This window comes from Camarhynchus parvulus, chromosome 8 (assembly GCF_901933205.1).
Source record: "Camarhynchus parvulus chromosome 8, STF_HiC, whole genome shotgun sequence".
Lineage (NCBI taxonomy): Eukaryota > Metazoa > Chordata > Aves > Passeriformes > Thraupidae > Camarhynchus > Camarhynchus parvulus.
Genome location: NC_044578.1, coordinates 8,959,724 through 8,983,534, shown reverse-complemented (window position 1 = coordinate 8,983,534; position 23,811 = coordinate 8,959,724). Strand labels below are relative to the sequence as shown.

Sequence of the window (23,811 nt, the reverse complement as noted above, 5' to 3'; positions counted from 1 at the left end):
TGGCAAATGTCCTTTGTAAAAAGAAAATTTCATCAAAGCACTAAATATGATGCATGAAATTGTTACCTGTGAATTGTTCTCTCTGTTCCAAGTATAACGACTCTGGAATGTGCAGGCAGGAGATACAGCCACAGTATTGTCACTGCCTTTGTTTATAGATTGTCATGGAAGTCCCATTTCATACTTTATTAATAGAGTCCTTAAAGCTTTTTTTTTTGTCTCCACAAGCACTGCTTGGATTGACAGCAGCTTTAGCTGATGCTGAATTTTATGCATTTTGAAAAATGTCAATGCTTGAATTATATTAAGCTGCTGAATTCAAGGTATTTACGCTTCTGGGGCAGTTCTCAACGCTGCACTTTGAGGTGTAGGAGTATGAATGGTTATTCAAATTAGTTGGGAAGCTGGTAGAAAATGTCAAGTCTCTTTTTGTCCCCAGATGAAATTGCCTGGCCAGAAGGAGATGATGCACTGCCCCCAGATGCCCAGGACCTCATTTCTAAGCTTCTCCGCCAAAATCCCCTGGAAAGAATGGGAACAGGTAAGAGCCTTGTGCACAGGAAAACCCTGCCCAGAAGCAGGGATGAAGCCACCTTGCCAGTGATGCACACCCACTCATGTTGAGGAATGCTCATGCAGAGCTGGGGAGTAGTTTATACTGGATTCAGTGTGGTGGAGCTCTGGGAATTACTGCCACATGTCCATGAGCCAGGCAGATATTATTGTCCTGTCTGGGAAACGGGAAAGGGGCACTGTCAGCTTGGCAGCATCACTTCTCTGATTTGTGCTGTTCCATTATAGGCTTGAGGGTTGTGTCTCCATTTGAACAGTGTATAATCAGATTTCTTTGAAGTTCTCTTTTGAGTAGAAGCTTAATCCCTGCCATGGATGTGAATTCCTGGGTGTAATAAAGTAAATGAAAACTTTCCCATTCCTAGAGGCCTGTAGTGTAGAATTCTCCAAACATACAGCAAAGTCTGATAATGTGTTTGGCAAAGTCAGATATGTCTGTCAGTCGTTCTGTATTATAATGTCAGATTGGAAGTTTTACAAGCCAACACTTCTCATTTCCTCATAGTAAATAATAATAAATAATCTCTAGCTACACTCTTGTTTTAAAGTAATTTCTGCAACACTGTGGTTTCACATGACAGCTTATCTTTCATTGATTTGATTAATTTGGGATTTTCAATTCAGAACTACACTTTAAGGATAAAAAAAAGCTTAGAGATAAATATATAACAATTCCAAAAGGTACATGTATTCAGCAGATTTAGCACACGTGCACACAAGGGTGATGAATAGATCATGAATTAATAATGATATCAGATGGTTTTCACATGTTCTTCTCTGCTTAAAATCCATGTACTTGAAAGATGTTGCTGTCATGGAAAAGATGTAGAGTTTCTAGCCTTATAAAAGGAGTTGATGGACTGATTTTTTTTGATTTCTTATATACCTGTAGTGCTGAGACTGCTGTTTCACTTGGCATGTTGTAGTGCCACTGGCACTCAGCAAACCTTTTATCTCTTTTCCTCTGCTCTTTTCTTTTCTAAAAAGATGGTAGCCTCTGCAATGAATATTAATTTCATTTGAAAAAAAAATGCATAAATGTGTAGACAGATAGTCTTTACTTTTTCCTTCTGGGTATCCAAGCTTCTGAGCTTAATAACAATAGATACTAATTCAGGAAGATAGGTGAGCCCTGTCTTGTTCTAGGCACATGAATGAGTTTATTCACAACAGTGGAGTTGTGAGTTGTCACTCACATTCTAAGTGCCTCTCAGAGTTTGCTCTTTATTCAGTTATGAACAAGATGGTGTTCAGAGTTTGAAAATTTTAAATTAAGGTGTTCTTAATCTTGAACTTGCTGTGGAATGCAACAGCAGATGCTGTCTTCCAGCCTCTGTGTTGTTGTTAAGCAGGAAGAGGAGGTGGGGAGGAGGAAATCTTGTTCAGGTTTTATCCTGCATGGCCACTTTGGTAAAAGGATAAGTTGTTTCTCAAATTCCTGGAAAATGTGTGACTTAAAAATACTCGAGTACATTCTCTTAGGCTCTTGATATTTTTAGGGTTTGTTTTTCATGTTATGCAAATGCTGAAAGAAATACTCTGCAATAAAAGGTGCTTATTTCAGGTAGCGCCTTTGAAGTGAAGCAGCATCGGTTCTTTAAAGATCTGGACTGGAATGGATTACTCCGGCAGAAAGCTGAATTCATCCCACAGCTGGAATCTGAGGATGACACAAGCTATTTTGACAGTAAGACTTGAGATTTGGCCTAAACAGCATCATATTTCTTGTGCATATTTCATTTTTGAAATTGTTAGAGATAAGTCATTTTAGAAATTGAATAAAACGCTTGATGGGAATTGCTTTAAAAAGTTTCTTTTGAATGCCAAGGAAAGTTTCTTTGAAGGCAAATTAATTTTAAATGAAAAAATGTTGCTGCTGGAGTCAGCTGGCCTTTCACTGGTGCCTGTGGTCCTGCCAGCCGTGGGCCTGCAGTGAGAGGTGCTGCCATTGTCATGCTGGGTTCATTAAACTTCTTCCAAAGCATTTGGTAAATCCAAATTCCTTGAGTTTTTAAGCAACATGATCTTTCCCTAGTGACTCTTTTCAGCCAATAAATGTTTTAAAAAAACCCCAAAACAAACCCTAGACCTTGAAGACAAGTATGTGGGGAAAATTCTTAAGAGATTTGAAGTAATTTGAATTATTTTTGCTGCAAGTGTATAGCTTTATTTCAGTATCACTAGCTCTAATGAGATATGAAGTGTTTGTCTGGTGTGTATAAATGTCTGGGAACTGCCATGGTATCAGTGCTGTGTAAGATTCCTGGTATTTCAAGATAAGCACCAGACAGAGTCAGTGCTCCTGGGAGAGAAGGGAGGAGCATCACAGGAGGGATGGAGAGATCTCTGTTCCCAGAACCTCTGCTCCCTAACTTTTCTCACTTGGGGAGCTGAGCAGGTGGAAGGGGCTTGGTCAGGTTGAGATCTTTCCCCCTCTCCAGCTGCAGAATGGGATACTGGCTGTTTCAGTTCTCTGAGAAATGGAAATTTCCACTCTTCGTCAGTGGAATCTCTTTCATCTTGGGCTGGTTGCATATGTGTGAAGCACATTTTTGCTCTGCTCCTGTGCTTTGCTGAGAGTGAAAGGACGGAAAGAGCATCTGCCTCCAGCCCCTTGGCTCTCACACTGCACAAGCAATGATTCCATTTAGATAGTGCTCTTCCAGTTTGGGGAGGGGGCTTTTAGGCTGGGGCTTGTTTGGAGATGTAGGATTGGCAGAGAGAGATGGATTGAGAAATCTCTGTGTGGTTGCTGCAGAGAGCAGCTGGAGTGAAGCTGTGCAGAGGGGGCAGAGGTGGGGTTTCCACATGTATTGAGGTTGTACTGGTGCAGCATACATGGAGAAACTGATGTGGTGGGCTGTCCTCACCACTGACTGCACTTACAGCATGGGGAAACTTTGGTCACTCAGTTGGGTCAGTGACTGGCTGAGGCCCAGTGCAGCATCCATAAGCAGATCCTGGTGCGTAAAAGCAAAAAGGATCTGTCAAGCCAGAACCATGGGAAACTCCCCAGATGCCCTGGCACACTCGGTGTCAGGATGACCTTGGTGTGAGTCCTTTATAAAGGCTGGAATTCTCACATCAGGAAATATCTCACATAGACACTGATAGGAGTTGTGTAGCTGTTAGAAACCCTAATGCAGAAGATGTTAGAATTTATAAAAGTAGCTTTCTGGCTGATGTGGTGCAGCAAATTTGGCTCAGTGTAGTTATCAGCTTTCTGTAGCCAACTTATTAGTGCCCACCCCACGAAATCCAGTGTGGCTGGCTTAGAAATCCAGTGCTGCAAATCTCAAAGCACAAAATCTCTTTGGAAGAAGTTTTTGCATTAAAAATAGCTTTGCATATTGGCTGCTTGCCCATTTTCTTTCACAAAATCTAATCCTTTTCCTGGTTGCAAGAGGGAAAAGAGGAGATTTTCTTTTGGGGTAAATATTTTTGGTTTTTTAAGTAGGCTTGTATGTGTGTATGTATGCAGGACAGACTGTATAATCAAAAAGCTGTTTATTGTGAAGTTGGACAGTGCATTGTTTCCATGTTTCCTTCCATGTGATTGTTTGCTGTAGGGAAGAAATATCCCTGCCATGAAGGGTCTGCAGGATTAGGCACCTTTTGAGTATCAGCTGCTTCCAGAATGGAATACAGCTGACAGGATAAGATAAATTCAGTGCCAAGGAGATATTCTTCACTGGCAATTGCACAGGATGAGCAAAAACTGGCTGGGTATGTTTCAGTATTAAGGGAAATACCCTGCATGGTGTATAAACATTCCAAGTTCTTTAAGCAGACCAGTAGCAATGCTTGAGGTGTGAGTTGCCAACACTCCCCACACTGATGCCAGTGCCATGTCTTGTTCCCAGCCCGTTCAGAACGGTACCAGCACCTGGATTCAGAAGAAGAGGAGGACACTAATGATGATGATCACGTGGAAATTCGGCAGTTTTCCTCGTGCTCACCCAGGTTCAGCAAGGTAGGGACATGCTAACTTGTTGAAAGAAAACAATCCAGAGAAGAACATGCTTTCTTTGCTTCCTATGGGGCAGATTTTAATTATGTGGATGCTTTGTGGGATCTCATGGTGTGTAGTATTTATTCACTGAAGAAAGAAAACACTGCATTTGTTGTTTATTCAGTGGTAGTTTATGGCCTGTTCAAAGGTGAGTACCAGAATAATTGGAGAATGACATTTTATATTACTTAATGTTTCACCAGTATGCAGGGCATTGTGTAGTTCTCTTCTGCATCTGGTAATGTTTTCACCAATGACTTGGATGCTGGCATAGGGAGTATCCAAAACATACTTGCTCTTTGAGCAGTGTCCTTCTGAAGGGACCTTCCATGGGTGACAAGATGATTTTGGGAAGAAAATCAATTCTGACATTTTGAATAACTGTCTAAAATCAAAGGGGTAAGAACATCAGTGAAGTTTACATCTCTCATTGTCTCAAATACAGCCTGAGGAGCAAAAGGCAAGGCGACAATTTCAAAGAGAAGGGTCTCAGCACATAGTCCTTCGTGAGTTTGATGTGCCAAATTATGGAAGCAATAATTTTCCATACTGGGCTTACCAGTAGGAGGGCCATAGCTGGGGTATTTTGGTCTGTATTGGGCAATGTTCTTGAAAAAATGGAGTCCAGAGGAAAGCAATGAGAATTACCTGAGTTCTACAAAACATAAAATCTCAGGTGTTTTCAAATACATAACTAGAAGGAAAGGACTACATTGGTCTTCCTGATAAAATATAATATGTTTGGGAGGGACAGAAGGGAGAAAAAATGCTGTTTTGAGGCAGCCACTTCATGAATTGCATTTCCCTCTTAGTGAGATGGGAGAAGGAATTTTCCTTAGGAGCTCTGAAAGGTATTTTGGTTTTTCACAACAGTTCCTCCAATTTTCCACTGCTGAAGTCAGTTTTTAAGGACCAGTTTGTTCTTTGTCCTCAACCAGGCTACAGTGGTTTAAATAACAGTTACTCTTAATTTAATGGAGTTGCTCCTGATTTGCATCACTAAAAGTATGTTTAAAATTGGACCTGAGGATTAGTTGGTGTTTTGAAAAAGTTCTCATGAGTACGTAAGAGTTTCTTTTCTCTGTCTTTTCTCACCATGAGTATTACTCATTTGTTAGACTGAAGCTTTTCTTTAGGGTTCAATGTTTTTGCCACAAAGAGAGAAAGTTCACTTTTAATGAATTTATTTTAAGACCTGGAAAATTATACAGCATTTGTAATGTGGGAGGCATAAAAGGCTCATTATATTTTGAAATTCTTGTCTGACAATTCAGCCATATGATTTATTAATAGTTATCTTGTTGATGCTCTGAATTTTTAATAACATTATTTTCATTAATCTCTTCTTATGTAAATTAGGTCCACAGTCAAGTGTAGTTTTAAAAGGATGGATTTTTTTGCTTAATCATTTAATTATTTAAAGACGGCTGTAAAACCAAGAAAGGCACTTTCATTAAGCTGTCAGCATTATAGTAGATTCCTTGAGGAGGGCAGGACTTTTTTGTTCTGAAATAAGCTTGGGGCAATGCTGATAGACTGATAATGAAATGGGGTCATGAGCATGATGCCTATCACTGAAGTGAATTTGTGTAGTAAGATTTCAAGATCCAGATGCCAGCCTTCAAGAGTTGTGCAGCTGTCTTTAGCAATAGCTCCTCTTAGATTTGAGAATTGTTAAAACCAAAAATCAAAGTAATTTCATGAAGTTTGTCAGTATTTCTGTTGTGTTTTCAAAGGAGAGGCATTGGGTGCTGTTGTAGAAAAGCATTTTAGTGTTTCTGAGGCTGGGCCTTTTTCCTTTCCTCCCTGGCACACCTTGAGCACACCTGCACTGTGTTACTTGGTCAAAGAACATCAAGTTCAGGCTTTCAGGAGGAAATTTCAAGAGGAGATTTTTCCCCTTGCTCAGAAAAGGCCCCTGGGTTGGTTTTCCCTGCTCAGAAGGATCTTTTGCTGCACACAGGTGTACAGCAGCATGGAACGACTTTCAATCCACGAGGAGAGGAAGACTCCACCACCAACCAAGCGGAGCCTGAGCGAGGAGAAGGACGATCGGCTGGACAGCCTGGGGGGCCTGAAGAGCCGCGACCGCAGCTGGGTCATTGGCTCTCCTGAAATGTGAGTGCTGTGCAACTGAGTCTTCTGTTCTCCCTCAGCAGCTAAAAAAGACCAGCCAAAACTTTCTATGACCAGTGTTTAGTGAGCAGAGCTTCTCGTGTTGTATTTCTACAAGAGAAGCCTGGGTTGGATAGCTAAAAGTGAATGTGTAGAACCTCTACAGTCCTTAAATGTATCTAGTTAAGTACTAACATCTAATTCTGTAGTAAATACTTGTAATGAATTTAAAGGTATTCTAACCTTAAGGGCAGATTTTGTATGTTACGTCAGACATGTACACACATCAGTTTTTTTCTTAAATTAATGCAAATTCTGGTGTCACCAGACTTTGACCTTTTGTTACAAAGTAGAGAAATCATTAGGAAAGTTCAAAGTTTCAAAAGTTCAGAATATGCCCGAAAAATCTTGTGCTCTAATAAAAAATGTCAGTAAAATATATGAATACCCACAATTTGGATACCTGCCATGTTTCTGGCATTACTGAAAACTTACTTTATAAAAGGGATGTCTCTCATTACAACCCCTGTAAAACCTTTACACTAATGTTTGGCATTACAAAGAGCATAAAATGTGGCTCTGACCTCGTCTGTATGACTCCCTTAAAAATGTTTTACAGATTGCACTCATAACTGAGGTGCACTTCATTTTGTGTTAGGCCTTCCTGGCTTCTGATTTAGAGCAACTTCAAAAGAAAAATTCAACAAATTCCAAAAGGAACATGGAAGATGATTTGCATTTTGCAAGTGTGATTTTTAAAAAAAAATAATATTTAATGCCATGTTCAGCTGTCACTCTTGCGCCGAGGTTGGGGCAGGAACAGGCGAGAGGTAGGATCATAGAAAAGGCAAAGAAGGCTTTATTCAAAAGAACCGCGTGGTTTTTATAGAGTGGTAGGATAGGTTCTATTCTATTGGCTAACTAACAGAAACATCTTTCTCACGCACTGTCCTTGAGAGGAACAGAAAAATAAAGTAGAAAAACACCACCTGCAAATTGTTTATAGTCAACAAATTATCACATCTTTCCAGCTCCCTAAAACTTCTCACAAGCCGCTGTGAGCAACGCTTGCCGTTTCTCTCTCTCTGTCCCATGGCGTCCACATTCATTGTATTGTATTTTTCTTTGGGTTTATCCCTTCCTTTCCTAGAAGTTGGAAATCTAAACTCAAGTGATGCCCCAAGCCTTTGTTGTTTTAACTCCCAGTGTTGTAGCTTGGCCACCAAACTTCACCTTTAATTGGTTTCGGGCACGTGGGTTGTGTCTGTGCCCTGTTTTCACCCTTCCAAGCTGGTCATGGCCTGGCTCACCCAGGGCCCTGTCTGGTTCTGCCTGCAGCCTGCGCAAGCGCCTGTCCATGTCCGAGTCCTCGCACACGGAGAGCGACTCCAGCCCGCCGCTGACGGTGCGGCGCCGCTGCTCGGGGCTCCTGGACATGCCGCGCTTCGCCATCTCCGCCGAGGACGAGGGCGCCGCCCTCAAACGGCCCCAGTCCGAGGGGATGCTCCTGTCCACGGTGCAGGCGCGGGAGGGGCTGCCCCTGCCCATTCCAGAGCAGCCTGTGGAGCACGAGCTGCAGCTGGAAGGGGATGCTGGAGCCACCACCCCCTCCACGGCCACCGGCAGTGCCTCGGTGCTGACAGGTACGTGCTTGGTGCGGGGGGTCCTGCTCCCCAGGGAGGTTGTGTTACCTTGCAGAGATGAACTCTGTCAAGCTGGCTCTGGGTGTCAGTGGATGCGATGCTAAGTAGATATTTTAGTGTAGTTTTGTGGATGTGCTTGCCTTTGAAATAACGCCAGTGGTTTCATCTCCTCAAAATTGCATCTTAGATTTCAGTGCTGTCACTTCAAATTGATTTAGGTCTTCTCATGCTTGAGATTCATATGATCTATGCCTACTTACAACCACTGGGTGCCTACCTGAGACAGCATTAATTTAAGCATAAACCAGAACAGATCACTGCTGAGTTGGAGCTGGAGAACGTGGGTGTCAGCCATACCAACAGAGCCCTGCTTCCTGTGGTTTTGCTCATCCCAAGAGTTTGGAGAGACTTGCAATGTGCTGGGACACTGGGGCTTGTGTCAGGGACGTGCTACTTATCTTAACAGCCAAATATACTGAAATTCATCCAGTTATTGTCTTAGAAAAGTGCAGCCTAAATTTAGTAGAGTGGCTCTTAGAAGTCAGTGTTTGATTTCTCAGCAACTTTGACTGTCCTGGGGCTTTTCTCCAGCTCTGGGCTGAGCTGAACCTTCCTGTGGTGGTGCCCTGGGCGCTGCAGTGCAGGACTGAGCTCTGGGTGCTGGAGTGTTCCCAGCTCCTGCCCCTTTCAGGGCATTGAGAGGACAAGGGGGTGAAGCTGCCTGTTCTGAGAACAGAGGCCAGAGCTGGGAAGTGCTGCAAAGTAGTAAGGAGGAGGAAAAAAAGGAAGTTTGGAACAATGGAAGAAAGAGGGGAAGTTGAAATGAAGGTTGGCAAAAGAAAATTTGAGAAAGAAGGCATAATTAGGGGAAGGACTAGATTGTAGGGTTGAATAACAGTGACTAACTGGGTAAGAAAATAAGGAACAAGCTGCTGGGACAAACTGGGAGCAAGCAGGCAAAGCAATTGTGATGCATTGAGAATGGAGAGGAAAGGGGACTGAGGAAGTAGAATGGCAGCAAGAATGGACAAGGTGGAGGGCACTGGGCAGATGTGATGGGGGACTGATAGCAGAAGGTGGACATGCCCTAGAAGAAATTTGCCTCCAGAGTAAAGCCAAAGATTCCTACATCTTATTACTCCTCTTCTGCAATCCAGTCTGTGAAATTCCTTCCAAATTGTCCTCCCTTCATTGCCCATGCTCCCTGAAGAGGCCTGGTGCTGCCATCATGTAAAGAAGAGGTGCAAGGGTAAAGGAAGGAAACTGCCTCATACTTGCTTGCCATAGGTGCCATAAGTGAAACCTTGGGCTCTCAATTTCATGCTAAGAACCTAGAAACATGCTGTTAAAAATGGCAAGAACACTTCCATTGCTAATTTGAGTATCTGCATTGTGAGATTGGCAAAAATGGAGTTCTCCTGGGCAGCCGGCTCCCCTGAGCTCAATACATTAGAGCAGTCTTTGATCTAGAGCATGGAATCCAGGGATACCAGTGCTTCAGTGTCCCCAAGTCAGAGGCTTGAAAGGAGTTTAATTCCTGTCACTGTCTCAGACTGCTCCTCTAATTTATATGGCACCTTTTCCCATGTAGCCTCCAAATCCGGGTTCCTCATTGTCTGGGAGCCTGATTTGAAACTCTGTGCCTCTTCAATGTTGAACAAGCATCTGGTCCTGAGGTCTCTGGGAACAGTGCTTCGAATTTTTATTTTCATGATACTTCCTTCTTCACTTAGTATGCAGAGCAATGCTGCCCACTTAAATAACGATGATCAATGTTTTGTTCTGTCCTCATTGTTCAAAATGTGGCCCTTAGGCTTTATTTATTGCATGCTGCTTAAAATTTGCTTCTGAAGACAGAATGATTAATTTCCCTTGTGGAGTTGCTGTGATGCTCACCACTTTCATTTCTAAGCACCTTGTAAATTCTAATTACTGTATTTTCACAGTGCCCCTTTAAGGTATCACATGGGGGACTGAGGCACCGGCCTTGAGTACAGGACCCCCAACCCCCCCAGCATCTGCTGTTGTTACATGCCCAGTCTGATCTTCAAGATTACTTTGCATTTTATATATAATTGTAGCAGGTTAAGTTATTCAAGGCTAAATTGCAACAGTGCACAGAAGGGGGCAAATTAAGGTTGTCTTTGCAATCCACATTTTTACTTTCCCTGACTTGAGTACCTTAGTATTCTCTTAAAGTGGATTTTTTATGTGCAACTCCAGTAGAACCTGGCTCTTCTATTACAGGCAGTTTTAACTTAAAGATTGACAGTTCTTGCTGGTTGTAAAAATGCAGCACTTTCTATAAACCCGTTTTCATCTGTGAACAATCCCATTGAAATGGTGTGCAGAAGTGCACCATGGCTTTAGGATTCATGGAACTGCCACTGAGCAATGTGATTCCATTAGCCAGCTTTTCCACAGAATAGAAGCTGCTAATTTTCTGTGTTCAGAATAACACCATTTCTGTAAATAAAAATTCAAGCCCTGGGGTTTCTTCTTAGGAAAATTTACTCTTGGACTTCATGTAAACATGACTTTGATTTAATGTATTTTGCCTGTAGGGGAATAGACTGTTAGGAATTCCCTGTGGTTCTAATCTGTTTTAATTTAAACTGTAGCTGGGAGCACTGCAGATTTCTCTGATCCACGAGCTCGCAGTAATAGCAATGAAGGCCCAGACTTTACCACTCCAAAAGCCATCAGCGATTTGGCAGTGCGGCGGGCACGACACAGGTTGCTCTCTGGGGAATCAGGGGAGAAACGCACCTCGAGACCTGTCAATAAAGTGATTAAATCAGCATCCGCTACTGCCTTGTCTCTCCTGATTCCCTCAGGTAAGAAATGCCTTGAGTGAGGCATTGTAAGAATCTGCAAGCACTAAACAAAAGGTCTGCAGACAGATCCTCCCCCTCCTGGAATAAAGCCTTGGCTGGCAGGAGGGGAAAGAGCTAACTTTTACAGTCGGTTTAATATTTCCTGCTCGCAGGTTGATGAGCACTGCTGTGCCACAGACAGCAGCGCTGTGCGTGTGGTCTGACTGCAGCTTCTGCAAATGGCAGCTGGGCCCTGTTCTTCCCCTGGTTTTGTTTAAATTGACTCCTAGCTGGTCTCTAGACAATGGTGCAGCAAGGAGGTATAGAGACACAAAGTGATTTTAACCCTCAAGGTGCTGTTTTTTGGGGTCACATGCTAACTACAATGCTGTTTGGGAATGAAATGTGTCTGGTGCATTTATGCACAGGGGAGTTTCAGAAACTCCAGATAACTTGGTTGAGATTGAGTGCTCAAGAACTGAACAGTGTAAGCAACTCACTAAGTCAGTGCTGAACTGCTCACCTTCTTGGTCCAGCTATGTCTACAAGCATAACCAGACCTTTACAATTCGCAGTGCCAGGTGATAACTCTTAGCGAGCAGCTCAGCCATTCTGAGCTGTGACAGACTGGTTCAGCAGAAGGAGTTCTCCCCACAAGGATTTTGTCCCTTTCCAAAGGATAAGACCGTGCTGTATTTCCAGGGCTGTGCCTGTTCCTGCCTGGATGGGAGCAGGGAGTGCAGCTGGGCCATGAGCAATGCCCACCTGTTCCTCCCAGCAGTGAGCTGGAGGCAGGAATGCACCTGCTCTTGGCAGCCTTGTGGTGATGCACATCACATTTCTTGTGCTTTGGTTGTCAGTTGCTTTTTGAACTACAAACCCCCTCATGAAAACCTATAAAATGTGTATTTAATCACCCAGCAAAGGTTTCTCCAGAGCTGCTTGCATCTGCCAGGTAAATATGTGCTAGGTGATTCAGCAGGTGTTTCTTAATGGATTAGAGATTACCTTCGACAGCTGCATTTAGTATTCCTGCTCTTTGGGTTTATTTTACTGATGTTGACCAGCTTCACTGTAAAATGAGAGTTCTGTATTTGCTTTGTACTTTAAAAAGTGGATGTTGTTCCACCAGCAAGCAGAGTTAGGTAGTTTATCTGACAGTCCAGCCCATGGCTTTTCATTTGGGAAACTCACTCAAAAGCAACTTGTGAAGTTGTTTTTCAGTAGCAAAGTCCCTGCAGTAGCTAGTATTTTAGATATTTTTGCCCCTCTGAATTTAAAGCACTACCAAAACTGCCTAGATGTAGTTGTTGTCTGATCACTTACTCATTCCTTTTGTGTTAGTACTAACTGATTTGGATTTATCTCAGCACCAGTGTGTAACTTGCACCAAGATCTAGAGACATCTGATTTTCTGGAGGAGGATAATACATGATAACCTGGAAATGGGGTTGCAGGATTGTGCCTAGAGCAAATGCTCATTGTAAATCCTGGCAAGAGAAGTAGAGAACACTGTGACCCAACCATAATTCTGTATGAGCAGTGCACTAAATGTACGCCTCCAAACGTGCCTTTTTGGAAACTCTGCTGTTTGTATTACAAAGCATGAATTAGTTGAAGCTGCAAACAGACCCAGCTCTGGTGAAGGCCACCAGCTTTAAGACCAGTGGCAGATACGGTTTCATAGCTGTTCTCTAACAAGAAATTTCTCTCTTTCGGAGGCCTGTTTTCCTAATTTTTGCCCACCTTTATGTCATCACTGTAGATCACCACACGTGTTCTCCATTGGCCAGTCCAATGTCACCTCATTCTCTCTCCTCCAACCCATCTTCGAGGGACTCCTCACCCAGCCGCGACTTTTCTCCTGCTATCGCAAACCTGAAACCACCAATCATCATCCATCGGGCTGGAAAGAAATACGGTTTCACTCTGCGCGCCATTCGCGTCTATATGGGTGACAGTGATATCTACACTGTGCATCACATGGTCTGGGTATGTCTCTGCTTTTCTGCACACAGGACCCTCGGAGCTACAAATGCATCTAGCCAGGGGTGTGGGGTTTAGCTTTAGAGATTGTGTTTTGCCACCTTGTTTTCTCTCTCCTTAATCACACCTAATGTTGTCTTTTTGGTGGGAGGAACCCTAGATGAATAACTAAATAAATAACAGCGCTTTGGGTTTTCCAATAGTTTTCAAGCCCATCACAGAACCACAGCAACCTTTCTTTCCTTCTTTTCTCCCTGGCTACATGAATCCACCTTCTTTCACCTGCAGCACATCCTTTAAAGCATGTTTCTGTGTACATACCCTCTTTCTCTTTATTGGGGTTGTTGCATGAAGGCCCATATAGTTAATTTATTCAGGCTTGTGTTAGTGATTATAACCTGCTTCTGATCAGTTCAGTCTGCTGGGGTTTTCCAAGCAGTCGCTTGGAATTGATTACAAGCCTTAAAGCATCACTGCTGCTATGCTGATTGCCATGGGATTTAACTCTTGGCTTAGTTGTGAGCTGTACTAAAAGGTCTGGTTTCCATGTCTGTATCACTTCCTTCCCACTGCTGCTGGTACTTGATCTCTGTGTTCCTTTTGTGTCAGTGTAGATGACTTCTAGGAGTGATCCATTCCCTGAAGCAGTGTTGTTAGGATTGTGTAGGTAGGGAGAATGCAGTCAGGGGTAAAGATGATTAATTTTTTTGTTCCCTTGCACTTCTGTGTTCATTGGGTAATATGGACTTCACACCCTTTGGTCCTTATTTAACACTCATTCTGAGAGAAATAATCTGAAACCGAATTTTTGCCTTGCCCTCCCTTGAACAATGCTGAGTTTACCAAGATACAAATTTGGAATCTTTCCTGGCTAGAGGGAGAGATGTGCATTCCCCTGCACATCTGTCTCCTCATGGTGAAGGAGGCTTACATTCCTGACCAGGGACAGGGGAAAGGCAGTGTGTTCACAGGGGAAAAGTCTGGTGTTGGATAGGTTAATAAAGGATGGAAAGTAGAAAAAGAAACTCTGTTTGGGATGAGATGCAATACAGGCACCTTAAACACGTGGCAGAGTCTTTCTTGAAAGCCTGTTGGCCACCTTTGGTTCCAGCATGTACATGGAAGGATGCTGGATTTGGGATGGCAAAGAAATTGAAAGAGACTGAATGTTTGTCTGGAAATCAAGAGCATCTGGGTAACATTCCTGAGTGCTGTAAAATTTTTGGAAGTGTGTTAAGCCTTTTGCTTAAGAGCTGGTCTCTTGATCAGCTTAGCCATCCTGGCTGCCTTGGATCAGGATAAGACTGGTGGGATGCAGAGGAGGAGTGGAAGAGCGCAGAGTTTTGTGCTTGGCCATGCCAGGGGTGATTTCTTTCCCCCTTCTCAGAAGCAGCTGGGGCTGGCTGTGGCAGGAAGTGACATAGATGGGCTTTGAGTCCCATCTGGGCCAGTGGCCCTGCACATTCCCCTTCTCAGAGCAGTCACCCCTTGTTGTTGGCAGCACGTGGAGGAAGGGGGTCCGGCCAACGAAGCGGGTCTGCGGGAAGGGGACCTGATCACCCACGTCAACGGTGAGCCGGTGCATGGGCTGGTGCACACTGAAGTGGTGGAGCTGATTCTGAAGGTAGGGGCTCAGTGCTGTTACAGTTTGGAAAACATGAGCAGCTTGTTTAAAATAAATGTAATTTTGGCATTTTCTGAAATACAAGTGTGCACACAGCACCTGGTGGTATTTAAGAGCAGCTTTGTCTTGGTTGGTGTTGAAATTATCCAGTTAAATGACTTATGTTTGATACCTCTCTGAGCAGAATCTGTTTACAGAAAAAAACCCCAAAGTTCTGGACTGTTCCAAGAGACAGACGTCTTTGAGGTTGCAAATAGAGGAGCACTCAGTATTATTATTTTTTTAACATGAGTGAGACAAGCCATGCTCTGTGTTGCAGATTCATCATGATAGATGCCTGATATGCTCACATCTGCCATCAGTCAGAGCATTGGGAATAGGATTGGTGACAGAATATCACTTTGTTCAAGTTTCCAAGTATTACAAGTATTAAATTGAGTCATTTGGGATCTCAATGGGAGAGGTCAGATGCTGTGTTCTGCCTGTTCTGGGAAGCTTTACCTACCAGCTGGGGTCTGAGCTAATCATTTGTGAAAGCCTGACTAACGAGGGCTCTCTCTCGGCAATTCCTTAATAAATGATAGGAGGAAATGCTGAGGGGAAAAATGGAGTTTGACAAAGGATTACAAAATGGCAGGCAGCAATAAACTAGCAGCCTACCTGCTTTGCCTGCAGATCTGCTTCAAATAACCATGTTTTAAGCAATGTCTCTTTGTCTTGTGTCTGACAGAGTGGAAATAAAGTGTCCATCTCCACCACACCATTTGAGAACACATCCATCAAAGTTGGTCCAGCTCGAAAAGCCAGCTACAAATCCAAGATGGCTCGTAGGAACAAGAAGAGCAAAACAAAGGATGGTCAGGAAAGGTTTGTTTTGATGTTTCTCTGTTAAAATTAAAGGGTAACCAAGATAATGTAAAAGATCCTTGGAGAGATCTTGTCAAATCCATTTGCAGATAGTATATATCAGCAGATATGTCCTTTAGTTCTTCCTTTCTTCCTTTTTTTTTTCTCTTTTACTGTGACACAAAATTGACTGAAATATGCTAGTAAAGGTAAATAAATCATTTGGGCTTGTAAACACTTTTTGAATGCTCTTCCCCAGTAAGAAGAAGAGTTCTCTGTTGAGGAAGATCACTAAACAAGCATCACTGCTTCACACTAGCCGGAGTTTATCGTCCCTGAACCGGTCTCTGTCATCTGGAGAAAGTGTGCCTGGCTCTCCAACTCACAACCTGTCTCCTCGGTCACCAACCCAGAGCTACAGATCCACTCCAGAGTCTGTACACTCAGGTAAAAAAAAAAAGAGACATGAAACAAAACAAAACTAAGCCAAAAAATCCAGTCAAACAAGAAAAGAAAATACTGGAGGAGACTTTGCTGATTGATTCATTTTGGAAATAAAATACACAGCAGCAGGTAGCAGGTCTCTCTGTGAAGCAAATGACAGCGGTGATGTCGATTACCTTAAGGATGGATGTGTTCTTGTTCATTGATTCATTTAAAAATGAAAATCTATACATCCTTTTAAGAATGCACTTGCTGTACTACAGCATCCTTCCACTTCGATGAAAATGTGTGTTCTAAGTTGCAATCTTTTCATAGCAGTTTGACACATTTTCTGTGTTCAGAGAAAAGAAATCAAAACAGTGTGGCAAAGTCATATTTGAAAATTGAATCAGCTGCTGGAATAAAGAGATTTGCATCCAGAGAATAGCAATGAAACACGTGGTTTGTCTGATCAAAGGGGGTCTTTTCCAGAAAAGTGTTCTCATAGCTGAGTGTTTCTTACTGTGCTCTGGTGTTGGGTGCTAATGATGTGAATTTCCATCAGAAGCCTGGCAATGTTGCCTTCAACATTACTGCTGTGCTTTGGAGTAACATGGCATTGTGTCTTGACTTATTTTCAATAACTTGTTTTAATGGCCAAATATGTATTAATCTTCTTGGTATTTTTTTCTTTGTTCTTTTTTTTTTTCTTTTAAGTTGGTGGCAATTCTTCTCAGAGCAGCTCTCCCAGTTCCAGCGTTCCCAATTCTCCAGCCAGCTCTGGACACATCCGACCCAGCTCCCTGCATGGCCTAGCACCAAAGCTCCAGAGGCAGTACAGATCTCCAAGGCGTAAATCTGCAGGAAACATCCCTCTGTCCCCCCTGGCTCACACTCCATCACCAACCCCTCAGTCCACGTCACCGCAGCGCTCCCCATCTCCTTTGCCAGGACACTCAATTGGCAGCTCCAGTATCATCCAGTCTTTCCCAGTAAAACTACACTCCTCTCCACCACTGGTGAGACAAATTTCTCGCCCCAAAAGTGCCGAGCCCCCTCGGTCTCCTTTGCTGAAGAGAGTGCAGTCGGCTGAGAAACTGGCTGCGTCTCTGTCTTCCTCTGAGAAGAAGCTGGGCTCCTCAAGGAAGCATAGCTTGGATATCTCCCACTCTGAGTTCAAGAAGGAGATGTTGCAGCGGGATCCCAGCCTGCAGAGCCTGCAGGAATCTGCCAACGAGACGACGGGCAGCAAACTCGGGCTGGCGGAAAAAGGGATGCTGCAGAAGCCGGGCTCACGGAAGCTGGGTGCCATTCGGCAGGACAGGGTGGAGAGGAGGGAGTCCCTGCAAAAGCAGGAGGCCATCAGGGAAGTAGATTCTTCTGAGGATGAAACAGATGATGGTTCAGAAGATAGTCAGGATGGGAGAAGGGTGGACAAGCCCCGTGGCAGTGGAGACCAAGGCTCAGATTCCTTTAATGAGGATAATAAGTTTTCATCTAAATTGGAAAGCAAGGATAGTATTGAAGATGATGCCTTTCTACCTGAAGATCCAAAAGGTACAGAAGATTTGCAGAAGGGAAGTACTCAACAAGCAAAGCCTGTTTCAGAGCCGCTGCAAATCAGTGTGCACCCCTCCCCACCAGAGCTCCCCTCAAGAACTGCTCCAGAAAAACTAGCTAATTCAGAAAAGCCATCCCTAAAATCAGAAACAACTGCAAAGGAGCATAAATTGCCAGAAAACAAAACTTTGGAGTGTTTTGGTCCAAAAGACAGTTCTTCTGAAGCAATCAAAGATCTTGGGAGAACTCCAGGTACTCAAAAACCAGTAGATCTCACAGAACATATGCAGTGCCCATCTATCAAACTCCTGGAACTTGAAGAAGGCGATTCTTCTGGGGCCTCCTGTGGTAAACTTGACTTGAAAGAGCCTGTGCTAACAGAAAGTAGTCAGAAAAAACAGGATTCCCAACCTCTGCTGGCACTTTCCTCATGGTGCCCAGCAAACACGAGCACTCCTGTCGCGGTGAGCCCCCCAGACCGCGGTGAGAAGGGTCGCGAGGAGACGCCTCAGCCTGTGGAACAGCACAGCTCCTCATTTCTGTCTCCTGGGAGTGCCAGTGAAACATCCCAAAGAAGTCCTAGCCCTGACAAGCAGCAGCCCAGCTCATCCCAGGCAGAGGGTGCTTTAACCTCCAGCAAAACCAGCCCAGCAGGACCCGTGTCCTCCCCACTCCTCATCCCCGGTGCCATCTCCGTGTCCCAGTTGGTGCCCCTGGCCCAGAGTGTGTTGGGCCCTTTGAAGCTCAGCATGTCTGGGTCTGGAGGGGTGGAAACAAAAAAGGACTTGGGTGCCTCTTCTAAAGAGGAGAGAGATTTGAAACAAAAAAGGCAGGAAATTTCACAAGTAGGAGAATGTCAAGAGAAAGCCAAACCCTCTAGCACAGATGGGCTGACCACGACGAGTGGGTCCTGTGCAGAGTCCGTACACCCAGCAAAGCCCTGGGAGGCAGCATGTCCCGTGGGGGTCAAAAAGGAGGCAACATGTCCTGTGGTGGTCAAAAAGGAGGCACTTTTTTGCAGTGCTAAAGCATCTGAGGTGTTGGCAGGGAGCTGCAAAATCACTCCATCAAAAGAGCTGTCTCATGCTCTTGGACCAGCAGCTCTGAGAGCGGCTCCTCTGCCAGATGGCAGCACGAGGCCCTGTAAAGAAGGGACTCTGGCACAAGCAAAAAGCAAAGAGGTTGGAAATCAGTTAAAAATACAAGACTTTCCCCTGTCACATGATGATGCTGTAAAGAAAACATAGCAGCATCGCTGGTACTCATGGACTGGAGCGTTCTACATCCAAAATAGAGACTGCATGTTTGAATTTTGTAATATACACTAATATAAAATAGAACTTGTGTACATCTATTTTTGGGAGGGTTTTTTTCATACTGTTTTTTGTGTTTTTTCATCCTTGCTATTCTATTTTTGTACACAGTAGTGCTTGCTGTTTGAGGTCTCTTTAGAACAGGGTATCTTTAAAGCAGGGCTTAAGAAACACTTTGGTTTCATTATTTTTCCCTTCCACACCTTTTATTTTGCCTGAGTTTAGGGCCTGATGTGCTCTTCCCTCTAATTTTGCATTTATTTGAGATCCCAAAAATTCTGTGTGCAAAAAAGGCAGCTTGTTTTTAAATTTCTGCTTTTCAGCATTCTCTTTGAAATTCCATTGAAATTCACAGATGTCAAGTTTTTGCTCCAGTTTTACAATCTGATGTCCCTTGACAAGAATAAGAGCCTACCCTCTTGTCTGCAAGTTATTCTGAAACTACACACCCTGTTTGGTGCAAGTAAAATCTCTTTGTCACCATGTCTCTTCACAGCCCTGTGTCCTTAGAGGATGTGGAGACAAAGGACTTGGCTGGAGAGACTGGACAGGGAGAGATCCCTGTCTTCTCTTTGAAACAAGTAAGAGTATTTTTCAATGGAATTATCAGAAAGAGAAATCTCCAATCCATAAGCTGGCTTTTTGGGGGATTGTTTTTACTTATCTGTATGGGACACATGGCAACTTTTCCTTCTGTTTTTAAAATTTTAGTGATGTTTTAGCTTCCTTTCTCTGGCTTCAATTCATAACTTGCCCTGCCTCAGAGTAAGTGACCCCAGGAAAGGGGTGCCTGTAGGTTGGTTTTAAAGTAGAAAAATTTGTAGTTGCATATTCTCCAGTGTGTCTGGCAAAGTTATCTCAATGAAAAACGACCTTTGGAGACTTTTCCTTCTCTTGGCGAGTCTAAATAGGTAGGGATTTTAAGGTGTCCCTTAACATTTCTGAATTGGGGCTTGGGAAACTTGCTGAGTTTTCTGAATCTGCCCATTTTAAAAACAAACCTATGAAGAGTTCAGACTCCTTGAGTTCTGTGGTCAAGCTGCAAGCAGACTTTAAAACACATGATATTTTCAGATTTCAGCTTTAATAGCTAGATCATTTCCACTGCTGAGGTCACTTTGCATTAAAAGCTTACTCTTTGCTCCTAGGTTTAGATATGGCTTTGCTCTAAGTGTGACCGACTCTGGGTGACAGTGCTCCCTGCTGAGGACTAGACCAATAATAATGCACCAATAAATGTGTCGAGTGGTGATACCTGTAGCACTGTAAGCCATTTCTTCATCCAGTTAAAGGTTCCTCTCAGTGATCACTCCCATCATTTGTCCCAGATTGTGCTCAGCTTGTATCCTAGTCTTGTCTGAGTGGATCTCCCTGCGGATCACCTGCGAGGGATCGTTCCCTGCTCACTGGCTTACTCTGTTAGAAGCTGAATGACTGTGCAACAGTATTCCAGGCTAAAACCCATCTCTGTTGGTCTGATTTCCTTACACTGCTGCTTCCTTCACTGTCTTGGCTTTCTCTGAACTTGAAGTTTTGATTCGCTTCCCCTGAATGCAAATACCTTTATTATATAGGAATATATTTTCTCCGTCTCTTTCAATCTGATTTTGGTACAACCCACAGCTCAAAAAAAATCTCTGGAATCTCACCCTGTTTCTTTCTGTGTAGCAGTTGATTCTCCCCATTATATACTTGATTTTGGCTGCTTGGATTTCATTTCTGGACCAAGGTTTGGTTTGGTTTGAGCTTTTTTATTTTTTAACATGTTTAAATGAGTGTTTACTCTGTGTGTCAGTGTGAACATGTATGGTGTTGCTACTACACTAACCAAAGCCTCAGAGCTCCCAGGTAACACCTTAATAAACCTGGTTGTGGTGGTACTGAGAGCAGAGCCTGCTGTGCTGTCTCTCTGCTCTTTTCCCTGGAATTCATAGGCTGCTCGTATACACTTGGTTTGCAATTACAAACCACAGTATTTCCACTGCCTTGTCAGGGTCCAGGGTGTCTCCAGCCTCTCCAAGTGCTCTTGGTGGTGAGTGTCATTCAGTGCCGATTTAGAGCAGTAGCAAGTAAGGAACAGACTTCGCAGGATCTGGTACTTGCCTGGCTGGTTTTCTCCCTGATGGGTTGATCTGCTAAAAAACTGTTGAGAAACAGCGCAGGATATTATGGCATGGACAGGAATAGTGAAAAGTGGATTTGGCATTCTGAGTCTGTGGTAATTACAAAGACAAGCCTCCTTGACAAGCTGATCTCCTGAGAGCACCTGACCTTGGCGAGATGGAAGTGTCTGTGTAAATTAAAGAGTTGTGTGAGGACGTGGTCTGACCTGGCTGTTGCCTAGGTGGCAGGTCCCCCTTTTCCTTCTGTGTTTAAAAAACCGGAGGAGAAGACTGACCATGCTCGCAGGAGGTGAGCATGGGGTGTGAGCCAGGCTGGGTAACCTGGTTCATCCCCACGGGCAGGGGTGGGACCCTGTGATGGTACCAGCTGTAAGCTGCTGACTCCCTGCCTTTGCAGCCACTGCTGCCCATGCTGAATTGCAGAATTATCTATCCTTTCCTAGGCATAAAAGGAGGAGTGAAAACCTTGCTATGTCACAGCTTTTGCTGCCTTTGCCCGTGTTGGCCAAAGAAGAGGTGAGGTATGTGTGTCGTTGCCTCTTTTGTAGCTACGGTACAGAGAGTGGTCAGTGCAATTAGAAATCTCTGGGTTTTTGAAAGCCAAAGCCAAACAGCGTTGCCAGAAAAGCATTCTAGTGAAGAATCCCCTGCTCTTGCTCAGTCCTGCAGTTTCCCTCGGTGTGCCAGGTGCCCCATCATCCCTGTTCTACCTGCTGTCAAATTTACATGGCGCACTTTAGCAAAGGCTTTGGGCAAAAAGACTTCCTCTGTTAAATTTTGATAATAAGCCAGGTAGATACACCGAGAATTATTCCTTGCTCTGCTATAAATTCCTTAAACACCTTCTCAAAAAAAAGCTTGCAAAATGTGTTGGGAAGGAACAGGAAGTTGGAAAAGCTGTGTCTGAGGGGCACAGCGTGTTCCCAGCTGCAGTGCCCAAGGGAGGCCCCAGCCCGCGCAGCCCTTGGTCTCCGTGGGTAATCCCGAGTCAGGCAGGCCCAAGGTGAGGTGTGTGTTTGGTGAATGAGCCGTGCATGTCACCATCCAAATATGCTGCTTTCCTGCTTTGTTTCCCTCTTCCCTTCTGTCAGCTTGGATGTGTCTCCTGCTCCTCACCCGTGTTGGGTGGCAGCGCCTGAGCTGGTTCGGCCTCCGCAGCTCCTCTCTGCTCCTGCATCCCTGCCCCGTGCCTCAGTGTTATTTTTCCCTTTGTCTCTTACTGTTGCAAACTAAGAGAAATGGATGATATTTATTGTAAATATTAGACTATAGCGTTGTACTGGCCACTCCTGGGTCTGAATGTTGGAGGCCTTTGGCTGCTGCTGTACTAAAGAGCGCTTGTGGGGGAAGGGGTAGGAGTGACCTGTGGGTTTGTTTGCCACACTTGCATTGAGGTGTGATTTGGAGTAATTTTTTTTTTTGTTTGTTTTGTTTTGTTTTTCTTCTGAAGAGGGGAGGATAAAGTCTTTCTCTGGTTTTCTCTTACTGGATGTGAAGGATAATTCTGTACTTCTAGTAGAAGATTTGACAGAAGTGTGTGTTTACGTTGTGTTCGATTACCATATCCAGGTGGCTGTGAGAGCACCTCCTGCGCTGGGCTCTGCCAAGCCGTGTCACTCAGCACTTAGCTAGATAAGAGAAAGTGTGGAATTTCTGTGTTTTTAGAAACTTGAACAATTGCCACATAATAGCGGTGCAATAATTTTTATTCATGTTGTACCTGCATGTCGATGTTCAAATCCTCCTCCAAAATAAATAATTTTTTTTTTTTACATAAATCCAAACTTGTGTTTGTCTCTTGGTTGGTCTCCCCTCAGTTTCTCATAGCTCCCAACCTGCCTGCTCAACCAGCTGCTTGATGGGGCAGAAAATGGCCTGTGGAGTGTCTGGGTACAGGAGTAACTCTGCCAGGCTGTTTGGGATTTTCTGCTCCACAGGCCAGGTGTGTGGCTAAGCCAAAGCTTTCCACTCTGAAACTGAAGCCCAGAATTTACCATCCTGTAAGTTTATAGTGGTTTTGTGTCCCTGCTAATGCAGGTTCCTGATGGTAAAAACAGGTAAGGGGTAAAAGGGGTAAAAACCTGTCAGACGTGAAACTTGGCTGAGCAAAATGAGGATGTGACTGGCCACAACTGCACAGCATGTCTGATGGGTTCAGGAATTAGATGCACAATAAAATCCAAAGGGCAGGGGCTTGGATTAGCCATGGGGCAAGAGCCAGCAGGTGCTGCACAGCCCCTTTTTCACCCACTCATTTAGGCAGCCTTGATGCTGCAGCACCCAAAACCTTTCCAGAAACAGATCTTTGCTTTTAACATTCGCAGGTGTGTGCCCTCCCCATGGAAAAGCCTTCAAAGGCTATTCCTGTCCTTGGAAATAGAGCTGGGGAGACGTTCGTGTCTGGGGGGGACTGAACTAATCCTCATTCGCCGCTGCCAAGGATGCTCAAAATATCCCGTGTCTCCGTGCTCCGGAGACGCTGCTGCGGAGCGGGAATCGGGGGCGAAGCTCGGCTCCGTCCGCAGAGATTGCGGAGCCTCTGCCGGCAGCCGCTGCCTGGGCGTCATCGCTGACGCGCGCTCACGGAAGAGAGATGCTCCTGCCCACGCCGAGCGGGCCCGGAGGGGACAGCGGTGCCTCCCTGGAATAACCCGCTGTGTGTCATGGCAAAAGCTCCGGGAGTGCAGCAGGGGCTGGCCCTGCCCCACAGCCCAAACCCAGAGCATCATCTCCAGCAACCCACAGAGCAGCACCCTGGGTGAGCAGAGTTTGGTGCA

General features: G+C 44.3%; 1 protein-coding gene across 5 annotated transcripts in view; it reads left to right on the top strand.

Annotated features, from left to right (window-relative positions):
- The window catches only part of MAST2 (microtubule associated serine/threonine kinase 2), a 185,627-nt gene extending 162,815 nt beyond the window's left edge, over window positions 1-22,812 (top strand). For all 5 annotated transcript variants that reach the window (XM_030953116.1, XM_030953115.1, XM_030953120.1 and 2 more), the window contains 11 exons: window positions 440-541; window positions 2,138-2,260; window positions 4,437-4,546; window positions 6,549-6,703; window positions 8,039-8,343; window positions 10,965-11,180; window positions 12,925-13,151; window positions 14,647-14,769; window positions 15,500-15,636; window positions 15,875-16,062; window positions 16,756-22,812. In XM_030953116.1, coding sequence (XP_030808976.1) covers window positions 440-541; window positions 2,138-2,260; window positions 4,437-4,546; window positions 6,549-6,703; window positions 8,039-8,343; window positions 10,965-11,180; window positions 12,925-13,151; window positions 14,647-14,769; window positions 15,500-15,636; window positions 15,875-16,062; window positions 16,756-18,845 — 3,776 coding nt within the window. In that variant the 3' untranslated portion in view covers window positions 18,846-22,812. The remainder of the gene's footprint in view (window positions 1-439; window positions 542-2,137; window positions 2,261-4,436; window positions 4,547-6,548; window positions 6,704-8,038; window positions 8,344-10,964; window positions 11,181-12,924; window positions 13,152-14,646; window positions 14,770-15,499; window positions 15,637-15,874; window positions 16,063-16,755) is intronic.
- Window positions 22,813-23,811: the final 999 nt, after the last annotated feature.